Source organism: Narcine bancroftii, chromosome 3 (genome assembly GCF_036971445.1).
Source record: "Narcine bancroftii isolate sNarBan1 chromosome 3, sNarBan1.hap1, whole genome shotgun sequence".
Taxonomy (NCBI): Eukaryota; Metazoa; Chordata; class Chondrichthyes; order Torpediniformes; family Narcinidae; genus Narcine; species Narcine bancroftii.
The window spans coordinates 195,302,976-195,325,850 of NC_091471.1; the positions used below are offsets into that span (position 1 = coordinate 195,302,976).

The window sequence follows — 22,875 nt, forward strand, 5'->3', positions numbered from 1 at the left end:
ATTCAGCTTGATTTATGGCACAAAATGGGCATTCTTGGATGTTTCTTTCGCTCTATTTTACACCTGATATTTCAGTTCTCATAAATCATTCACATTTGGTCATAACCATTTTTAATGAAAAATTACTAAGCTTCTGAAAACATAGTCGGGTAATGAAATAGTTGATGAAAATCATGGCTGAGACATTTAAAATGATGTTTCATGATCATTTCTTTCCAGAAATAAATGCGGGGGAAATTCTGCAGATGTTTGGGAAGATGTTTTTTGAATTTTGCCAAGAATCAGGCTATGACACAATCCTTCGTGTTCTGGGTTCCAATGTTCGAGAGTTTTTGCAGGTAAATGCATAACTACAGCAAATTTCAGTCTAAGCACGTGAACATTAATTATTTTCAAGTATTTGCTTCATTTGAAAATTAGATTGATAACCTAAATTAGAACGTTAGAATTTATTTTGCAACATCAATACTGTTTGACAGCTGAATGGCACTCCTTTGCTCTTTCCTATTGGCATTGCATATTTCACAAAGCATCATGTTAATTAAACATTTCTGAATCTGTCAATAGTATGTTTATTGTTCAACACCTTTTTTTATGTAGTTTCTAGTGGCATCATTTTGTATCACTTGTCTTCGGTTGCATTCCTGAATAATCACCGGAAAATGAACCATTGTTAACTAAATGATAAGAAATTGCTTGGTACTTGCTACAGCAACACAGGATACAAACATGATAAAGATAATTATTTCAGTCAGATCTGTGGGAAGAAACACTAAATAGCATTCAGATATTTTGCTATCTCAGATGCTCCATAACTGAGGGACTTCTTAAATAGATAGAAACAAATCTAGAAAAGAAAAACTAATGATATATGGGGAAAAATACCAGAATGTATATTGTATAAAATTTGATTGTAAAACTTGTAAAAAAAAATGTCAGTCATGGTTTCTTACAAGTTGAGTTATACCTAGTGAATTATTTTAAAATGTAATTGTGCACGTAGTATACCGGAGTTTTTGGATGGAGTGCCACTCATTCTCTGGCAAAGGTTTGGGCATATTGATTTGAATAGAAGAATTTATTGCTGCAGTGAATAGCTAGGAATTAAGATGTTTTTCTCAATTAACAGAAACTAGGAATTCTTGATTCATTATGTTCAAGATGTATATTAAGTGACTTGGAATTGAAAATTGGCAGATGGTGTAAAATTGATGAAGCCTGGAGCTCATCGCATCCACTCTGGATCTGGTGATAAACCCATCTTTCAGTAGCATGGGTTGTGTAACCTGCTATGGAGACAAAAATAGAGAACATGATACAACTCCATGTCACCATGCAGATTTGTGAGGATCCAATCAATCTCTGCTGTCTGATCGCTGTTCTGTGAGTTCAGCGAGATGCTAAATAAAGCAGACTGCTGTTCTACAGTGACAGAAGGATGCTGCAAATTAATCCATCTTCCTTTGCCATCTGATGTCATAAACATCTTCATTGGGAGCAGATTGTTGTTCATACAAAAAGGGAAGATAGTCCCTGGAAGAAATCTGAAAGACATTGGGAGCACTTGGCTGGGATGGAGAAAGTATCAGCCGCATCTAACACAGGACTGGAGGTTGAAAGAAGACATCATTGTCTACTCAGCACTCATTATCATACTCAGTGCATTAGTCTTGTGGAGCTCAGCTTTGATGTCTCCATTATATTCCCACGACATCCCTTCTGCACTTTCACTCCCACCATCTCAACCTTCTCCCACCACTGACTTTCAGGCAACACACACTGATTTGCCTTATAGACAGGTGTCTCAAACTATAGCTGAATATGATGGCAAGACCATCAAGACCAAGATATTGCAGATCCTCCAGCAGCACTTGTAGCTCAAGCTGATCTGAAAGGCACGGGCATGGGATAAACACCAAGATAATATAATAACTAAATGTAGTAAGTTCAATTTCCTTCTTATCTTTCATTTGCTATGAATTATGTTTATTTTAACCAAGCATTTCATTTGCACTTTAGCCAGAGGGAATGTTTGTACCATCAATAATTGTAACTTCAGTCATGGTGCTTTTTTTTAATATTTTATTTAAAATCAACACATATGAAAAGCATATATCACATTGTTATAAATAATTGAGACATGATGCTTCATCATCCTTTGGACAGCATAGTGGCTCAGTGGGTCCAGTGGTGGATTGACCATTAGGCTGAGTAGGCTGAAGCCTAGGGGCCTGGAAAGTAAGGGGGCCCATCACAACCACTGGTACATCAATGTAACCACTTGTCAATATGGGCTCGCTGGGTAGGGGTGCAGTGCTGCCAGGTAGTAGCTAATCTACCACTGAACTGGTCATGCTCAGGGTTTGACCCTGACACCTGGTGCTGTCTGTGTGGAGTTTCTGTGTTTTCCCTGTGACTGTATGCATTTTCCCTGGATACCCTGTTTTTTACTTCACATTCTATAGATTCTTTTCTTCCTCTAAATTACCCCCAGTATCGATATAGTTATTGGGCATGCGAGGGACTCAGTTAAAGAGAAATAAGTGGAGGAGTGGGATTTGTGCGATTGATCTTTGAGCTGAGCCTCATTCTATATTGTAAGAAAGTATGAAGATAAATCAATGCATGGAGGGCACACTGTCATTCACATCTATTGTGGGGGTCACATAATAAACAGGAAGTGCTGGAACTGGGGTTCAGATGAGTGCATGGGAACTGGAATAATCTCCTTGATTAAAAAAAATTATTTGGAAAGATTGTAGGTTCCCCCCTGTACCACTAGTTTCTGTTTGCATGGAGGAAATGCAAATTAGGATATCATTCGATACACTGCGGGCATTGGACAATATTGACTGCACCAGGGAGAATCACACATGGAGTTGCCCAGTATAATTGCCACTTGACGAGAAAATGGATGTTACCAGGATCTTGACACTGAGAGAAAATTATTTTTTTTATATAAAATATGAACAAATGTGTTCATTTTCCAGGAGAACAATTTTATAAAATATTTCAGCACTCAATATAATCCTGTCTGTGAATCTATTCTAACAACACTTACTTTGGCATATTTCAACATATAAGTTGACTGGTGTATAAGGCATTGGCTGGAGGTGATTGCTATCATGGAAGGCCATTGACACAACGCAACTCACAAGGAAAGTATGAAGTGAGTTTTAAGTTAAAAGGCCAAGAAAATGGCCAAGAAAACGGCCAAGGAAACCAACAACTGGGCTGCTGCAAGAAAATATGATGTGCATGAAAATTTGGTAAGAGATTGGAGGAAGAAAGAAGAGACTTTAAGAAAAATACTAAAAAGGAATCACTCATTGGCCATAGATGGAAAATCATGTTGCAGAATGAGTACGTGAACAGAGGCAAGATTACAACACAGTCACCCGAAATAAAATAAGAAAATTTTCACTGGAGTGGACCAAGACCCAGACCTCAGTGATAATTTTGAGGCTACAGTAGACTGGTGCAATCATTTCATGAGCAGGAAAAATCTGGTATTACAACAAAAAAAAATTGCACAGAAACTACCAAAAGATCTTGATCATAAAGTGTTAAGATTTTACCAGATTATTATTGGGAACCAGCAGAATCACCAGTTTGCATTGGCACATATCAGAAACATTGATGAAACCCCCATGAAATTTGACATGATAGGCAATAGTATAGAACAGTGGAATGGAAAGGTGTTAAAACTGTGCAAACCAGAAGAATGGGCCATGAAAGGACCAGGTTTACCATGGAGTTACCATGCTTGGCTGGTGGGACAAAGTTAAGACCCATGGTAAACTTCAAACACAAAATTAAACCAAAAATGAAATTCCCTGCAGGTATTTTTGTGCATTTTAATGAAAAAGAATGGACGGGTGAAAATGGTCCAAACTATGGGTAGACAATATGTGGAACATGTGGTCAGGCAGTTTACGCAAAGAACAGAATTTTCTGGTTTGGGATATGATTCGTAGCCACTTAAATAAGAACACTAAAAGTAGATTAGCACGACATAATACCTACATGGAGGTTATCCCAGATGGTTTGACATTTATATTACAACCTCTCAATGACTGCTTGAACAAGCCATTCAAAGACCATGTGCGCGAGGGATGGAATACATGGATGTCAAGCGCAGAAAAGTCATTTACAAAAGGCTGCTGCATCACTTGATGTACTGTGTAACTTCGTGCTCAAGGCATGGGACAAAGTTAAAGTAGAGACTTTGATAAAATTGTTTAAACAGTGTGGAATCTCTTGTGCAATTGATGCACAGAAAATTATTTATTGTGGGACATGACGACGAAGCTGAAACCGCCTCATCAGATACAGACTGGGACCCATATGATGACTGTTTAAACAGTGAGAGTATGGATGTGCTGGCCGCCATCTTTGGTTCAGACGATGATAACGAGAGTGATTTTGAAGGGTTCTAAATGTGCTGTGGTTTTCAATAAAAATCTCAATGAAAATTTGTTGCAGTTGGGTTTTTTGAGAATTTTTTTGGGTTTCAAGATTCAAGGTATATGCCAAAATATACGGTACTTTTCTTCTGAATTATGATATTTCACACATGTACTTTCTATATTCTTTTAGATTTTAACTAATTTTCTTTTCCTCTGACATTTGACATGTTCTTTTTCAGTTTTATTTGAACTTTTATTTACTTTGAACAGTATCTAAGGTTTGGATAATAAATATTGCTGCTTTGTACTGTGATACAATAAGAATTTATTGTCAAATACATAAGTACAATGTCCCGATACTCTGAGAACTTGACTTGCTGCAACAAAACAGATACACCAAGTACAAAAATATATATTGATGCCAAGAAAGAAAAAAAGGTAATGTGTCCAAGGGTAGATAAATTAATGTTCACATTTACAATTAGTGCAATAAAAAAAGTGACGTTTCAGTGGTGCAGAAAGAAGTTTTGGTGGTTCTGGGGTAAGTTATGGTTAGTATGAGATGGATCAAGAGCTTGATTTATTGGAATTAAAAAAAAAACTGTGGTCGTACCTTGAGCTGCTGAACGTTAGGCTTCTGTACCAACTGCCTGAAGGTTGCAGCAGGAAGAGATTGTGACCAGGATAATGGTGGTCTTTTATTATGTTGGCTACCATTTGAGGCAGCTCCTCATACAGATATTTTCAGAGGATGCCTGTGATGGAGTTTGCTAGGTTTGTTACCTTGGCTTTCAAGATTCCAAACTAGACTGTGATGTAACCAGTCAGTAGAGTTTCATCAGTACATGTAGTAGAATTGAGAAGTAAAGTATGGAACACATTCATGTCTGAGTGAGAAAGTTTTGGGTTCAGATTCAAGTTCCATTCAAGATGCTTGAGTTCAACTTCAGGCTGACACTGAGGGAATGCTGCACTGTCAGAAGGACCATTGAACTGAAGCCACTATCTTCACCTGAAGCAGACATAAAAGTTACAAGGTACTATTTGGGATTCTTGCTTTCTCGATCAATGGAAGTTATTCTAAATTAATTTAGGGTTGGTGACCACTTTCCAAACTGGCTGAATTCATATTGCAAATAGGACAATGTATTGGGAATCACTTGGGTATTGCGATGGAAGTATAGGCAAGATTGGCAGCAGCTCCCGGTGAATGACTTTTAAATTACTTTTCTTTTAAGCAGACAGAAGTTCAAGGAGAGTCAGCAGAAAGAAGTCTGAGAACAAAGGGATGTGTTTCTGAGGGGGGATTTAATTGAGAGGGACACATGTATGAGGCCTGAAGACAATGAATAGGAATGATCTGTTTCTCCTGACAGAGATAATAATTGGGCTGGGAGTGTGAGGAGAAGTTGTGGAGAGTGCAGCAGCTGAAAAATATTTAACTTAATTCATAAAAAGGTGAGAGAGGATATTGGAGAACTTATGCCCACAATAACCTTGACCTTCTCCAGTCAGAGACATTCCCTTTGTCTTACCTATCTCTTCTCCACCATTTGCAACTTCAAACTAACCTGTTTTTTTTTCTCTCTTTTTCTCAGTTCTGATGAAGAATCTTTGACCTGAAATAGTTGCTTGGTTTTCATTTTCACAGAAGCTACCTGTCCTGCAGTATAATTTCTTCATTTGCTCGTAGTGAGTTGATGAACACCTTTGATGTCAAAATCATCAGGGGGAGAAGCAGAAATGAAATTTCACAAAATTACTGCAGTAGTTCTCTTGGTCATGAATTTCCTCAGAACGGTCACATGCCCAGTTCTTGCCTGTCTGCCATTCTAGCATGTGTAAATTGCCTCTGAGATCTTTCTCAATAATGCTGTCTCTAGCCTAGAACAAAGCCTGTGCATTGTCCTCAATTCTACATCCCACAATTGTAAGCCAGGTCCATAAGCAGAACTGTCAAAGCTGTGAGCTACATGGAATGTCTCTGGCCATTCACAAACATTCAAATGTTAAAAATTGCACCACATTTAAAAAAAAGTTACAAATGAAAGCAAACACAAGCTGCTGCTTGCAACTCATTTCACATATTTAATGTAAATAACTATGAAACTGGAGGTTTCCAAGTTATCCATCACTTCAAGGAGCCACAGAATGCAGTATGTCTAACCTGATGCATGGTTAGCTGATTTCCTAGCTTTTTTCCAGGACTGCAACATTTCAGTGCAATTTGAATGATAACCTTGATTAATTGTGAATAATTTTCATGTTCTTTTACATGAGTTCAAAAATGTTGAACTTTTTCATGATTAGAGAGATAAATGTCAGAATTCCATGCAGTGGAATCAGCTTTTTTGGGCCATTGTTTTCCATGATAAGGTTAACAAGGCATTTTATGAATAGGATTCATGATGGAATTGAAAAGCTTTGGCATAATATCAACTTTTTTTTTCCTTTTGTTGCTGATGTATTATTGCTTCGATAAATGTTAAGAAAATTCTTCATCTTTTCTTCTAAGAACCTCGATGCCCTACATGATCACCTGGCAACCATTTACCCCGGGATGCGTGCACCGTCATTCCGATGTACAGATGCGGATAAAGGGAAAGGTCTCCTTTTACATTATTATTCAGAAAGGGAAGGTTTACAGGATATCGTAATTGGAATTATTAAGACAGTTTCACAGCAGCTTCATGGGACTGCAATAGACATGAAGGTAAGACTGCAATATTTACAATTTTAATAATTAATTTTGGAAAACTGGATCTAAAAGGGAGCAACTCATCTTTAGTCACTGCAATGAATGTGCCAGTTTATTGCGCACCAGCAGCTCTCTCTTCCACATGAACATGGTGGTGATGAATGCAACATGTACAAAAAGTGAATTATAGGTGTGTTGTGGATGTCCTCAAATCCAGTAGTCTGGCTAATCTGTTGTCTAACACCATCAAAGTCTCAAGCATGCTGGATTATTGGTGTTTTACTTTATTTAACACCAGGAATAATTTGGAGTTTACTACCTTTAAGATTCAATTTCGAAAGCAGTATGACTCACATTCCCCTCATCCCTTTCATCTCATGGAAGAACTCAGTGACGGGTGGTCATGATTTGTCTGAGAAATCTATCTATATTTATTAAGCAGTGTTGCAGTTAAATCTCTTTTGAATGATGGCCACAGGAAATCTCCTACAATTTATGTTAGGGCTACTGAGGTTTTCCTGTAAATGTTGAAGAGGATTACAATTATTCCAACATTTCAGTTCTTTGGTCCTGCTTCCATATTCACAGTGGATTGAAGTAGAGGCCAAAGCTTCTGTTACCTCCATCCTTCCTTCCTCAGCAATTTAAGAATTGTGTGAGTTGCTGTTTGAGACATTTTAACTGAACATGTACATCCAATGCATTTGTATCCAAAAAGAATCTCTGTATCCTTTATGCATGAATTTTCTCAGTGAAGATGGAATCAGAGGACTCATTTGATGTATGTGTTTATCTTTTTAAATGCTCTTGATTGTTGGACCCATTAAAGGTATGCTTAAATTGTTTTTGTAAAAGGAAGTTCTTGTAACAGGAATGGTGTGCATCAGGTTTTACGAAGAATATGACTAACAATGGAAATTGCTTCCTTTTGATTGATTATGCTTGCTTGAAAGTGAAGACATTGCTAAGGCGAGTCTTTCTGTGTTTTTAGGTGATTCAACAGAAGAGTGAAGAGTGTGATCACATTCAATTTTTGATTGAGCACAAAGATTCTGAAGAAGAAGCTTTTTCAGAAGATCTGGATAGGGTTGAGGAGAATAGTTCCCAAGAATCCAGAATCAGTCCGTTCACCTTCTCCAAAGCATTTCCTTTTCACATTATGTTTGATAGGCAATTTGTGATAACACAATCTGGAAATGCAATATATCGGGTACTTCCACAGGTATGCATTTAGTAGGAATTATAAGATTATATTTTTAATTACTGTGGTGCTGTTAGACAGAATCAGACACACACAAGGTAAAAACTGAACAACAGGCTTTAATCCACAAAAACCTCCACAGAGCCAGGCTGGCTGTGGCTGCAGCAACTCAGTGTGAGGCTGGCACAGGCTGAAATCCCGGAGGGTGATTGACACCAGACTGGGTGGGGCTTGATCCATTCAGGCCAACTGATTGGCAGCCGGCCAGGTGTTGTCCTGTCCCCTTATACTCCTGCAGGTACAGAGGTTGCACCCTGCAGTAGGTTGGTGGTGTACCACCACAATTACAATTCAAGAAAAAAAATCTCAGGCTAATTTTCTGAAAATGCTGATCTCACCAATGGGATGGTCTTCATCTCTGTCATTACCTCTGTCAATCTCTCTCCCTGACACTTATCTATACATTTTATCAATCTGTATTTCTCTCTTTCTCCTCTATGTCTGTCTAATCTCTCTCTCATTCTCTTTCATATTCTTCAGTTGAAAATCTGAAATAAAAAAGAGCAGGAAATACTCATCAGGTTAGTCAGCATCTTTGGAGAGAGAGTCAGAATCATTCAGAATCACATCAGAACTGGGAGAAGTTAGAAGGTAAAAATATATTTGGTTGTAACAAAAAGATCAAAGGGAATGTATGTGCCAAGAGACCAAATGGCAGTGCCGGGCAAGAGTGTGGTAAAGGCAAATGGTTCATTTACATAAAAATAGGTGAATGATGACAATTGGGAAAATGCTGTAGGGCTTAACATTGAATTCAACAATTTTGGGAACCAGGTTTTTCAGATGCATGAAAATAATTTGGATAAAAAAAAATTATCAACTTGTAAAAACAAAATCAATTTTTTATTCTCCTTTAGATGTTGCCTAACCTACAGAGAATTTCTAGATTGCTTTTTTATTTCAGATTTGTCTTTTTTTCTTTGGCTTGGCTTCGCGGACGAAGATTTATGGAGGGGGTAAAAGTCCACATCAGCTGCAGGCTCGTTTGTGGCTGACCAGTCCGATGCGGGACAGGCAGACACGGTTGCAGCGGCTGCAGGGGAAAATTGGTTGGTTGGGGTTGGGTGTTGGGTTTTTCCTCCTTTGCCTTTTGTCAGTGAGGTGGGCTCTGTGGTCTTCTTCAAAGGAGGTTGCTGCCCGCCAAATTGTGAGGCGCCAAGATGCACGGTTTGAGGTGATATCAGCCCACTGGCGGTGGTCAATGGGGCAGGCACCAAGAGATTTCTTTAGGCAGTCCTTGTACCTTTTCTTTGGTGCACCTCTGTCACGGTGGCCAGTGGAGAGCTCGCCATATAACACGATCTTGGGAAGGCGATGGTCCTCCATTCTGGAGACGTGACCCACCCAGCGCAGCTGGATCTTCAGCAGCGTGGTAATTGCTTACTTCAGATTTGTAGCAACTGCAGTATTCTGCATCTCATATTTCCAACCTCCAACCATTCATCTCCTGTTTAAATCTCTGACACAATGGTGTGCAGCCGTAAATCAGTAAAGTGCGATTGGCCCTTTAAATAAGATGGTTGTGGAGGCAGCAGTGTTAGTGAAAGCTGGTGGTCTGTGCATCAGAGTTGACAGGTGCTCTAAAATCACTTTGGAATTGAAAATACTCTATTATTCACTTTGTTCTGTGAATTCATTGCTGAAATCAAGTTTCCAGTGCAGACAAATATCCTGTTGAAAAATCACTGTCTGGCTTTCCTGTTAGATGCCCTATTCCAAGTTAAATCTGTTTTCAACTGCAGGGTGGAGTTTGCAAAATCATACATATTGTGCACGAGGTGTACAAATCATACACAAATTATATGTACAAAAGCTCTCTTTGTTTAGTGGATTCATATGTTGAAAAAGTAAACCTATACCTTTAATCATTCATTTTCATATTCTGCAAGTCTAAGTAATCAGCTAGATTTAAGGATATGTGGCCTTCATCTGAGGATGAAGTGGGCCTGCTTTGGGTTTGACCAGCTCAAGGCTTTCAAGGTTCTTGAAAACTCTAGACTGGCTTAGAGCTTCATTCCCCTACGATCTGGTGCTGCTTGGAGCCATGTTCTGGATAAAGATAAACTTCACTAATGGCATCCATGTCTATGTTTCTTAAAGCCAGTCTTTTGAAAATAGCAAAGATACTTCAACCAACTTTGAGCTATTGATAGTTATATGCACATACTCATTTGTGTGCATCAGTAGTGAGAAAGCAACTAGCTTCACATGTTCTGGTTTAATTTCTGAAGTTTAAAACTAAAAGGAAATGATGTGCTACCATTTGGATTTAAAATACCATATCATATCTTCCACTTGCAGTGTCTATGAGGTGGCTTCTGAAACACATTCAGTAAAATCAAGTTTCCAAGTCAGTGCGTCCAGTAATCACCTTGACATGGGCTACAGATATGAGTTCTTGAATTTGGATTGAATGCAGTCAAGAAATTTTGTAATAATGTGAGACTTAATGCAATTATGTGTAATCATGGAGAACATCAGTACTGGTATACACGATCAATCAAAAAAATAAACAAAGTATCAGTCATTTCTTTGCCTAATAATGTTTTTTTTTGCTTGTAATGAAAAACAATGATGTTATATATCCTACCTGTTATATTTCAAGTCATCTCTTTAAAAGTATTTTTTAATTGCTTACTTCAGGTAACATTTTTGATCATTCTGAAAATGACTTAAATGTTCTAAAGGATAAGGATGATCATAAGGATCTTTTATGTTACTGCATTTTACCATATGGCCAGTTCTTTATGATCATATGCCCATTGTGCTCGGGAGGTGTGCTGGAGATGCATCAATCTGTATTGCTGGTGTTCAAAGCTCCCAGTAATGCACATGTAAAATCTGTCCTCCCATTCTATCTTAATGTTCTATCTCAACAGAGAGGCAACTCTTTTCATCTTGATTTGTCTTGAGTAAAAGAGCCATTCAATTTTGTGGTTGATTTCTGCAGAGAATTACAGTCTATTGTTTGTAATTTTTCTTTACTTTTACTTTAGCTTCAGCCTGGCAATTGTAACCTTCTATCAGTTTTTTCTTTGGTTCGACCACACATTGACTTCACTTTCCACGGAATCCTCTCACATATTAACACTGTTTTTGTGCTAAGAACTAAGGTAATGTAAACTTGATTTATGTATTATTATCCACATTGCAATTAAAATCATTAAAGAAGTAAACTTGTTTTAAACAAATATATTTTACTTACCCACCTTAGGAAGATTTGCTCAATGTAGAAAAAGCAGAATCTTATAATGATCTGACGGGTGCTGAGATCTGCTGTTTACGTTTGAAGGGGCAGATGATCTATTTACCTGAAGCTGATAATATACTTTTCCTGTGTTCTCCCAGGTATATTCTTCATGTGTAAGAAGTTATACATTAATTTTACAATATTTTAGAGCAAGATGTATTAATTTTAATACCAGTAAAAGGAACAGGACTGGGCTCTACTATCTCTCAGTCCTGTTCTGACATTTATTATTGTGGCAGAATTATATTAATTCCTGAACCCAGTCAACTAAAACAGTCTCTAAACTCTACCAATTTCAGTGTTGAGTGTCTTTATTGAGAAACAATGCAAGGTTTCCAGGGCTATATAATTCCAAAGGTTCACAGAGTTCAGAGTGAAGAAGTGCCTTCCCCCTCATTGAAGGCAGCAATATCTCCTGAAATGATGGCTGGTTTAGTTTATTGCTGCTGTTGGCCACAAACATTGCTCACCTATACTGAGATTCAGTGAAAAGCTTTGTTGCCTGTGCTTTGCAAATAGTCACCACACTGGCACTGTTTTGGAATTAAAAATTCAAATAAAAATCCACATGGTAAAAGCAAAGTAATGAGATTTATCATGCTGTTGGCCAAACTGGGTTTGAAGCTTTTTAGTGCAACAGTCAAATCAGATTAATTCACAGCTGCTTCCTGCCATTTCTGGAGTAGTTATTGATGGGTGGATAGAAATTCTTTTTTTTGAATATTTAAAATTTTGAGCTCATTACATTCAAGTATATTCAAATATAATAATTCATATACCAAATCCCTCCTCCCCCACTCTCTCCCATCCACCCCAATACCCCTCCCTCTCCCTACTACTCCCAACACTAGAAATTATTTGTCTACCGTCAGAAAGACAGAGAAGCCACTTTATCCAGCCCCACTCACAGAACTGAGGCCCCAGCGACGAATGAACTCACGAACCCTGGTTTACAAGATCAGTGCTGTAACCACTGAGGTATCAGAGCCAGAGCAATGTTTGTGGCCAACAGCAGCAAGCATCGAATGATGAGGTTTCTGCCTTGTCACAGTTGTGCTTAGCAATGGCCATCAATGTCATGTGGAAGTCTCCCCATTTCTTTACATCAAGGGAGATTATTTTTGCCCATTTGATCATAACAACATCCTGGCATCTCCACTGACCAGAATTTCCTCAACTAGGCCCTTCATAGCAGTGATATGTCAGATACGGAATGCCAGTCACTTCACGACCACATTCCACCATCTATATGGTTATGAAAGAAGCTCTAAAACTCTCCACTTGCTTATCAACAAGATCTCAAGGTCTCCTATTACAAAATCAGAACCAAGTAATTCCTACAGCTAAAGTGCATACTGTAAGAGCTTTTTCTTCTTCTGGAGAACCATGGCAGGACATCAATTGGCCAAGAAACTTGCCATGACAACTTCCAATCCCTTGCTAAGATTGGATTTTAGAGCTATGATGGAACTAGTTTGAGATTGGAAGATAAGAAGTGAAAGCTTCCACTTCAGTCACCATATGTCGAATGGCTTCTGTCTCTGGCATCAGAAACATTGAGTTTGCAAAGCTTGATATGGAGTCAGCCACCACTTCCATATTGGAAAGGATGGACTGTAGGTTTCTCATAGCCTGAAGCTGGAATCACCCACGTTCCTAGACATCTCATGCGGACTTCCAGCAGGATTGTACAAGACCCCAAAAATTTTCATTTTCTTCTCCATTATGTAGATCTTAGCTGGTCTAAAATACCATAGAGTACTCTTCCAGATATATCGCAAGAAGAATGTGGTTGAAGGTTGGGGAGTACAGAGAAGATATAGAGAGATTTTGCCTGGACTGTTACACTCAATTAACCGACCAACCCTGTCCATATTTGGGGGGGCGGGGGAGGGGGGTTGAGGAAACTGGAGCACCTGTGAAAAACCCAGGCAACTCATGGGGGAACTAGAAACTCTACAGACAGCGCAATTTTCGAACCCGAATCGCTGGCCACGCTAACAATCCCAGATGCTTGGTAAAGAGTAGATACAGATTTGGAAAAAGATTTGGTATATTGGAAAATGCATTAGAAAGGTAATTGAAGAGCCATAGCCCACAGGTCTCAGGATCAAGTGGTATGAAGTGGGGTTAATCAAAAATCTATTTGACCTTTTATAGACTGAATGATCCTCTGTAAATCTCTATGAAATATTTAAACTTGTTTCACAATAGAATTTTGGAAAGGTTGAAGTTTGAGCATCATTTTCTGGTGTGTAGTTTCGATTGTGCTATGTTATTGTAGACCTTTGGTTACTGTTCAGTAATATGCAATGTTAAATTGGCTTTTAAGATATATGGTGCATTATGGTATATTTTGATTACTGTTGGATTTTCAGATATTTTACTTTGTTATTCAAAGGAGTGTAATGAACGTGCATGATTTGATGTGTTCATGTGGAAATCAAACTTCTTTCTGTTTGTAATCCTTCAGTAAAGTATAAACATTTCCTCATGTTCAATCCAGTGTCATGAATTTGGATGATCTTACCAGAAGAGGTCTTTATCTTAGTGACATCCCACTACATGATGCCACACGAGATCTTGTTCTGCTCGGTGAGCAGTTCAGAGAAGAGTACAAGCTTACACAGGAACTAGAAATTCTGACTGACCGCCTACAACACACACTGCGAGAACTGGAAGATGAAAAGAAAAAGACAGACAGGTTATAATTATGAATGCTACTGATTTTTAAAATTTCCTACATCTAGTGGCTTTGGAGAATCAGACATTATTAAACTAAATCTAGATCAAAGTTCTTTGAATTTATCTCCCAGTGGTTCAAAATTAATATCAATATCTTTTAAATGTTGTGAAAATCTGACCTGCATTCACCTGTTTTCAGACTACTATATTCAGTTCTTCCCCAATCTGTTGCCAATGAGCTGAGACACAAGCGGCCTGTTCCTGCAAAACGTTATGACAACGTAACCATCCTTTTCAGTGGAATTGTTGGATTCAACTCCTTCTGTAGCAAACATGCCTCAACTGAAGGAGCTATGAAAATTGTAAACCTCCTCAATGATCTTTACACAAAATTTGACATCCTCACGGATTCACGCAAAAACCCTTACGTGTTCAAGGTGAGTTGTTCTGTTTTCATTAGCCTCAGTTTGGAAATGAATATTATCAACTAGAAATTTGATACTCTTTGGTAGCAGTAAATGTATAATCCTATGCTGTGTTTCACACTCCTGTTCTAAAATCAATCCCATTGAATTTAACCAGATTTCAGAAGTAGAAACCATTATTATTTTATGTGAAACACCAATGAACAAAAATTAATTTCTAAACCTGGATCCCTGTACACTTTGAAGGATGATTTATCTCTGATATACTTAATATACATGGCCCTGGCAGAATCACTTGCACAAATTGCCATCACTAATCAGTTTTGCCTTATTCCAAACTTTGGGATGATAAAAGGGCAATTGAGGTCAGGAGACCCATCCAGTTGGAGCAAGATTTTAAAAAAAGTTCAGACTCAGCAGGAAGAAGCTGATTGGGCAATTGGGGTCACGTGACCCAGCATCATTATAAAAATGAGGGACTGTGTAATGGAGTGGTCATTGAAGGAGTGGTAAGGCCTTGGTGAGTAACGCCTAAGGTGATGGTACAGGAATTGAAGTAAATTAGGACTACCCTATTTGAGGAAGAAAAAGGCACAAGTAAGGGCAGGTTTTATGTATCATATATTTTTTCATCCAGTTATGGACAGTAAGAATGGCAGCCAGGGCAGAGGAATGCACCTCTTGCAGAATGTGGGTAATCAGGGAAGCCAGCAATATCCCTCTCAGCTTCATTGGCAAGAAGTGCATCCAGCTGCAGCTCCTTATAAACTGAGTTAAGGAATTGGAATTGGAGTTGGAGCTGGATGAACTCCGGATCATTCAGGAGGCTGAGGGGGTGATAGACAAGAGTTACATGCACACTATCACACCTAGGGGGGAGGAGGAATGTAGCTGGGTAACAGTCATGAGAGGGAACAGGCAGTGAGTGCAGGGCACCCCTGTGGCCATTCTCATAACAAGCATGCCATTTTGGATCCTGCTTGGAAGGGGGTGGGGGTGGTGGTGGTGAGAAAAGACCTACGAGGGACAAGACACAGTGATCAGATCTCTGGCACGGAGTTTGCTCTGGTGTCTAAGAAAGGAAGGAAGGGAGGAGAAGAGGTGAGCTGCAGTGATAGTGGATTCCATAGAATGGGGACATAGAAGAGTCTCTGTTGCCTCCCCAGTTCCAGAGTCTGAGATAACTCTGATTGAGTTCACGACATTCTCTACTATGTAGGTGGAGCTGAGGAATGGGAAAAGTATGATCATGCTCATGGAGTTTGTGTTATAGACCACCCAATAATGGCTTCACACATTAATGTGATAGCTTCAGGAAAAACAAGGTTGTGATAGTATGACATTTTAACTTTCCACATATTGACTGGGGATGGATGCTTGGAGCTTGTGAAATGTGTTCAGGAAAGTTTTCTAAATCAATATATAGAGGTAACAACTAGAGAGAGTGCAATACTGGATCTCCTATGAGGAAATGAGTCAGGACACTTCAAAGGTGAAATCTCAGAGTACTGAGTTTGTATGTTCCTGTCACTGTTGTTTGCAAAGTAAACAGGCATAGGGAATCTTGGTTTTTGAGGGATATTAGGGATCTGGTTTGGAGGAGGAGAGAGGTTTATAGCAGGTATAGGCAACATGGAGCACATGACGTACTTGAGGAGTATAAAAAAATGCAAGAAAAAAATCAAGAAAGAAATCAAAATTGCTAAGAGAATTATTAGGTTGCTTTGGCAGACAATGTGAAGGAACAGCATAAGGGTTTCTACATGTATTTTAAGTGCAAAAGGAAAGTAAGGGACAAAATTAGTCCTCTTGAAGATCAGAGTGGCCAGCTGTGTATAGAGCCAAAAGATATAGGAAAGATCTTAAATGGGTATTTACTCAGGAAACTAGCACAGAGTTGAGGAAAGTTAGGAAAAGAAGCAGGTGTCATAGGACCTATACAGATTAAAGAGGAGAAGGTGCTTGCTGTGTTAAAGCAATAAGGGTGGATAAATCCCCAGGGCCTGACAAGATATCCCCTTGGACCTTGAGGGAGGCTAATGTAGAAATTGCAGGGGCTCTGGCAGAAATAGTTAAAATGTTCTAAGCCATGGGTGTGATGCTGGAAGATTGGAGAATGGTTCACACTTCCGATCATTACAGTCCCGATCATTACAGTCCCATTGAATTTATCCAGATTTCAGAAGTAAAAACCATTATTATTTTATGTGAAACACCAACAAACAAAAATGAATTTCAAAATTTGGATTCCTGTTCACTATGAAGGATGATTTATCTCTGATAATCACTTGCACAAATTGCCATCATTAATCGGTTCAGTTGTTTTAAAAAAAAGTTCCAGGAGTAACCCTGGAAATTATAGGCCAGTGAGCCAGACGTCTGTAGTAGGTAAATTTTCTAAGGGATCGTATATGCAAGTATTTGAATAGCCAAGGAGTGATTAAGGATAGTCAACATGGCTTTGTGTGTGATAGGTCATGTTTAATCAAACTTATAGAGGTTTTTGAGAAGGTTACTGGGATAGTTGATGAACCTTTGGGAGGTTAGTCAGGAAGTTTCAGACGCTAACTATTCATGGTGAGGTAGTAAAGTGGATTCTACATTGGCTACATGAAAGAAGCCAGAGAGTGGTGGTGGATGATTGCTTCTCAGACTGGAGGCCTGTGACTAGTGATGTGTCTCAGGGATCGGTGCTGGGACCATTGTTGTTTGTCATCTATGTCAATGATCTGGATGATAATGTGGTAAATTGGATCAACAAGTTTACTGATGACACAAAGATTGGAGGTGTTGTGGACAGCGAGAAAGGTTTTCAAAACTTTCTCTGGACTGAGTGAAACACAAAAATCTGCAGACACTGTGATTGTAGTAAAAACACACCTAAATGCAGGAGGAACTCAGTGGTCTTCTCAGCATCCATCAGAGATAAAGATATATTGCCGACGTTTTGGGCCTGAGCTCTTCTTCAACGAATAAGCAGAATAGGCCAGAAGCAGGAAATCTCAGAAAGTCTCAAATTCAGACAGTGCTGGCTGGGGGAGGAATCCAGACCAACAAAAGGTGTTAATTAGATATGACAAAGGATGAGATAAGAATTTATCATGTTTGTGCGAAAGGAGCCAGAATGGAGAGACAGTGATAGGGAAATGTGATGGGGGAAGGGGGGGGTGTAGATTTAAGAGAAGTAGATGTTAATGCCATCCAGTTGGAGGGTGTCCAATTGGAAGATGAGGTGATTCCTCCAATTTGTGGATATCCTCAGTCGGCATTGCATAAGACCATGGACAGATATGTCAGCAAATGAATGGGATGTAAAATTGAAGTGGGTGGCCACTGGGAGATCCATGGTATTTCAGCGGACAGAGCCGATGTGCTCAACAAAGTGATCTCCCAGTCTGCATCCAGTCTCTCCAATGCAGAGGAATCCACAACTGTAGCACAAGATACAGTAGCTGACCCCTGCAGATTCACAAGTGAAATGTTGCTTCACTTGGAAGGATTGATTTGGGGCTCGAATGGAGATGAGGGAAGAGGTGTAGGCAAGTGGAAGGGATGATTGGTGGGGAGGGACGATTGGACAAGGGAGTCATGGAGTGAGCGGGACCTGGACTAGCTTGGAAAAAAAGGCTGAGAAAAAGGCAGTTGGAATTTAAATGTGGACAAGTGTGAGGTGTTGCATTTTGGAAACACAAATCAAGAAATGAATTGCATGGTAAATGGTAGGGCACTGAGGAGTGCGGTAGAATAGAGGATCTGGGAATGCAGGTATATAGTTCCCAGAAAGTAGCATCACAGGTAGAGAGGTTTGTAAAGAAAGCTTTATAAATCCTTCATAAATCAAAGTATTGAGAATAGGAGTTGAATGTTATGGTAAAATTGTATAAGACATTGCTGAAGCCAAATTTGCGTGAAGAAAAGACTTACTGGATGTTGCCAGGACTTCAGGAACTGAGTCATGGGAAAGGTTAAACATGTTAGGACTTTTTTCTCTCTCTCTGGAGTGCAGAAGAATGAGGGGAGATTCGATAGAGGTATTTAAAATAATGAGGGGTATAGACAGCATAACTGTAGAAAGGCTTTTTCCACCTGATGATAGGTAAGATGCAAACCAGAGGACATGAGTTAAAGGTAAAAGGGGAAAAGTTTAAAGGAAACATGAGGATGCAGGTCAGTGGGACTAGGCAGAAAAATAGTGGGTTGAAGCCTTGTTTCTGTGCTGCAATGTTCTGTGATTTTATGGTTTAATAAATTATCATTGACAAGTATTCAGCATGCTACACCTGTTCTTGCTCTTTGACAGTTGCGTGAAAATGGGGTTAATTATTGAATGAGCATTTTCTTTATAGCCCTACAGTATTTTCTCCTTTGCGTTTCTATCTGGAGGTTATCAATAAACTTGTAATGAACATGCTATCAACAATAATATTTAAGTACCTATCTGCACAAAGCAGAGGTGGCCAAACAGCAGCTTGTGAGCCACATGTGGCTCTTTGACATATAATATGTGGCTCACGAGTCATATATGCCCCGACAGCAGACTCTCACTTAAGCCCCGGCCGCCCATCTGAGCTCCCGACATCCCAACCGCCCGCCCATATGAACTTCTGATGCCTCAGCCACCTGCCCATATGAACTTCTGGTGCCCCAGCCGCCCATCCATCTGAATTCCTGATGCTCTGACTGCAGACTCTCGCCAAAGCCCTGGCCACCCGCCCATCTGAGTTCCCGACATCCTGACTACGGACTCTGGCCTATGCCCCTGCCATCCGCCTATTCAAGCTCCCAACATCCCGGCCGCCCGCCATTCAAGCTCCCGATGACCTGGCCGTCCACCCATCCGGGCTCCTATCACCCCAGCCTCCCACACATTCAAGTTCCCGATGCCCCGACCACAGACTTTCGCCTAGGCCCTGGCTGGCTACCCATCCGAGTTCCCGACGCCCTGAATGCAGAGTTACCACTTGGTCCCAGCCGTACCACCGCCCCCCCCACTCCCCCGACTGCACACCTGAAATTCCGATGCTCCGAATGACTCTGGTGCTTAACGTGGTCAAAAGTGTAATGGTTGACCCCCGAAATTTTACCCTAAAAGTTGGTCCACTAAATTTGACTATTACATGTGATATGTATATTTCTTGATTCTTGGAACTAATACAAATGATCATTTTAAAAACTACACACATGAATAAATAGCATTACGTACATGTATTTCTTAATATTTATATAATTTTTATGTAAAATAATGTGCATGTAAGAGTTAGAATGATCATGTAATATTTTGTCATGTCTTGCGACTCTCAAACATCTGAAGTTTATTGTATGTACCTCTTGCATTAAGCAAGTTTGGCCATCCCTGGCACAATGTAAAAAATTATATTTCCTTTGTCATTAAGTACAAACACTATTAAATTCTTCAGTTTTTTTTTGGTCTACTGTGCTGAAAGAAGGAGAATCTAATTCCCCACCCCCTCCAGGTTACAGTGACCCCCATTTTACAACCATTCAGGTTATGGAAATTTGTCCTTACAGAATTTACATATCACTACCCAAAAATTTGTGATGTAATATGAAATCCACTCTCATAGCATTTATGTTTAAAAAAAAAAGAACACAAATAAACACAAAATCAATTATTTTTCAATTTGCGTTACTGAATATACATGCAGATGAGAAATTTTGGATGACACGGACTTGTGATATGTACCATTTTTTTCATAATGCAACACCCCCCCCCCCCTGCTGTACCCCCTCCCTCCCATTACCCAGATTAATTACTTACCCCCACCTAGTTCTATTTGCTCATTAACCCATTTGGGTTTCCTCTCCCTTGGTGTACCTTTTCTATCACACAAATGGTTTCATTCTCACACAAATGGAATCATCTCTCCCTTGTCTGATTCCTCCTTTCCCCTCACTTGGCTCTTTCCGCCTGATTTCTTTCCCTTAACTGTTTTTACCCATCACTCACCAGCCCCTCTATCATTCATCATGCAGATTTACACCGACCATCCCTTTGCATTCACAGATGTTTATGTCCTGCTGAGTCCCTCCAACAGTTTTTTTTGCTCGTGATCAAGCATTTACTTATTTGTCTTAATATTTCCTCTGTGCCAGATTTTATCAGATGGAACTGCTGTTATGTTTTATTAAATATGTGATTTTAATTTCAAATTATTGACGAACCAAGGTAGGACTTACCCAGGTAAATGGTAGAGCACTGAGGGGTGCGGTGGAACAGAGGGATCTGGGGATACAGATACATAATTCCCTGAAAGGGATTTTATTAAGTTTAGGTGTTGAAATGCTATGGTGAAGTTGTACAAGACATTGGTGAGGCCAAATTTGGAGGATTATGTGCAATTTTGATCACCAAACCACAATAACTATTTCAATAAGATTGAAAGAGTGCAGAGGAGATTTACAAGGATGTTGTCAGGACTAGAGGAACTGAATTACAGGGAAAGGCTAAACAGGTTAGGATTTTATTCCCTGGAGCATAGAAGAATGAAGGGAGATTTGATAGAGGTATGCAAAATTATGAGGGAGATAAAAAGATTAAATACAAGGAAGGTTTTGTGACTGAGGTTGAGTGAGACAAGAACTAGGGGACGTGAGTTAAGACTGAAGGGTGAAATGCAACACCTGGCCTCAATACTTTGCCAATGTGTCAAAAGCCCTCTTATTAAAAAAAAATTGAAAGTACTTGAAGATTTGGGACATCTCCAAATTTTAGATTGTTCTTTATTCCATTGGCTTCTTATAGTAAACTCGTACTTTGCTCTTATTTCTTCAGGTGGAGACAGTTGGCGATAAGTACATGACTGTGAGTGGTCTGCCAGAGCCATGTGTCCATCATGCTCGTTCCATCTGTCACCTGGCATTAGATATGATGGAAATTGCAGGACAGGTGAAAATCGACGGAGAACCTGTGCAGGTTAGCCATATATAAACATTGATCACATTTCCCCTCTCTGTGGTACATTAAAAATGCTTTTTAATTTTGATGCATAATTCTCAGCAAATAATTATTTCTTTCTTTGGCTTGGCTTCGCGGACGAAGATTTATGGAGGGGGTAAAAAGTCCACGTCAGCTGCAGGCTCGTTTGTGGCTGACCAGTCCGATGCGGGACAGGCAGACACGATTGCAGCGGTTGCAAGGGAAAATTGGTTGGTTGGGGTTGGGTGTTGGGTTTTTCCTCCTTTGCCTTTTGTCAGTGAGGTGGGCTCTGCGGTCTTCTTCAAAGGAGGCTGCTGCCCGCCAAACTGTGAGGCGCCAAGATGCACGGTTTGAGGCGTTATCAGCCCACTGGCGGTGGTCAATGTGGCAGGCACCAAGAGATTTCTTTAGGCAGTCCTTGTACCTTTTCTTTGGTGCACCTCTGTCACGGTGGCCAGTGGAGAGCTCGCCATATAATACGATCTTGGGAAGGCGATGGTCCTCCATTCTGGAGACGTGACCCATCCAGCGCAGCTGGATCTTCAGCAGCGTGGACTCGATGCTGTCGACCTCTGCCATCTCGAGTACCTCAACGTTAGGGGTGTGAGCGCTCCAATGGATGTTGAGGATGGAGCGGAGACAACGCTGGTGGAAGCGTTCTAGGAGCCGTAGGTGGTGCCGGTAGAGGACCCATGATTCGGAGCCGAACAGGAGTGTGGGTATGACAACGGCTCTGTATACGCTTATCTTTGTGAGGTTTTTCAGTTGGTTGTTTTTCCAGACTCTTTTGTGTAGTCTTCCAAAGGCGCTATTTGCCTTGGCGAGTCTGTTGTCTATCTCATTGTCGATCCTTGCATCTGATGAAATGGTGCAGCCGAGATAGGTAAACTGGTTGACCGTTTTGAGTTTTGTGTGCCCGATGGAGATGTGGGGGGGCTGGTAGTCATGGTGGGGAGCTGGCTGATGGAGGACCTCAGTTTTCTTCAGGCTGACTTCCAGGCCAAACATTTTGGCAGTTTCCGCAAAGCAGGACGTCAAGCGCTGAAGAGCTGGCTCTGAATGGGCAACTAAAGCGGCATCATCTGCAAAGAGTAGTTCACGGACAAGTTTCTCTTGTGTATTGGTGTGAGCTTGCAGGCGCCTCAGAAAACCCTCTGGGATCAGTTGAAGGCTACCATACTGCAATCCACTGAAGAGGTACTGGGCTTCT

General features: G+C 40.0%; 1 protein-coding gene and 1 long non-coding RNA gene across 2 annotated transcripts in view; one reads left to right on the forward strand and one right to left on the reverse strand.

Moving 5' to 3' along the window:
• The window catches only part of gucy1b1 (guanylate cyclase 1 soluble subunit beta 1), a 47,449-nt gene that overhangs the window by 20,587 nt on the left and 3,987 nt on the right, over positions 1-22,875 (forward strand). Inside the window, exons 4-11 of the mRNA XM_069922864.1 lie at positions 220-338; positions 6,925-7,122; positions 8,099-8,329; positions 11,365-11,481; positions 11,583-11,716; positions 14,125-14,322; positions 14,503-14,740; positions 21,522-21,662. Of these exons, the coding sequence (XP_069778965.1) occupies positions 220-338; positions 6,925-7,122; positions 8,099-8,329; positions 11,365-11,481; positions 11,583-11,716; positions 14,125-14,322; positions 14,503-14,740; positions 21,522-21,662 (1,376 nt within the window). The remainder of the gene's footprint in view (positions 1-219; positions 339-6,924; positions 7,123-8,098; positions 8,330-11,364; positions 11,482-11,582; positions 11,717-14,124; positions 14,323-14,502; positions 14,741-21,521; positions 21,663-22,875) is intronic.
• The window catches only part of LOC138756347 (uncharacterized), a 62,689-nt gene that overhangs the window by 15,032 nt on the left and 24,782 nt on the right, over positions 1-22,875 (reverse strand). The gene's annotated exons all lie outside the window — the stretch shown is intronic.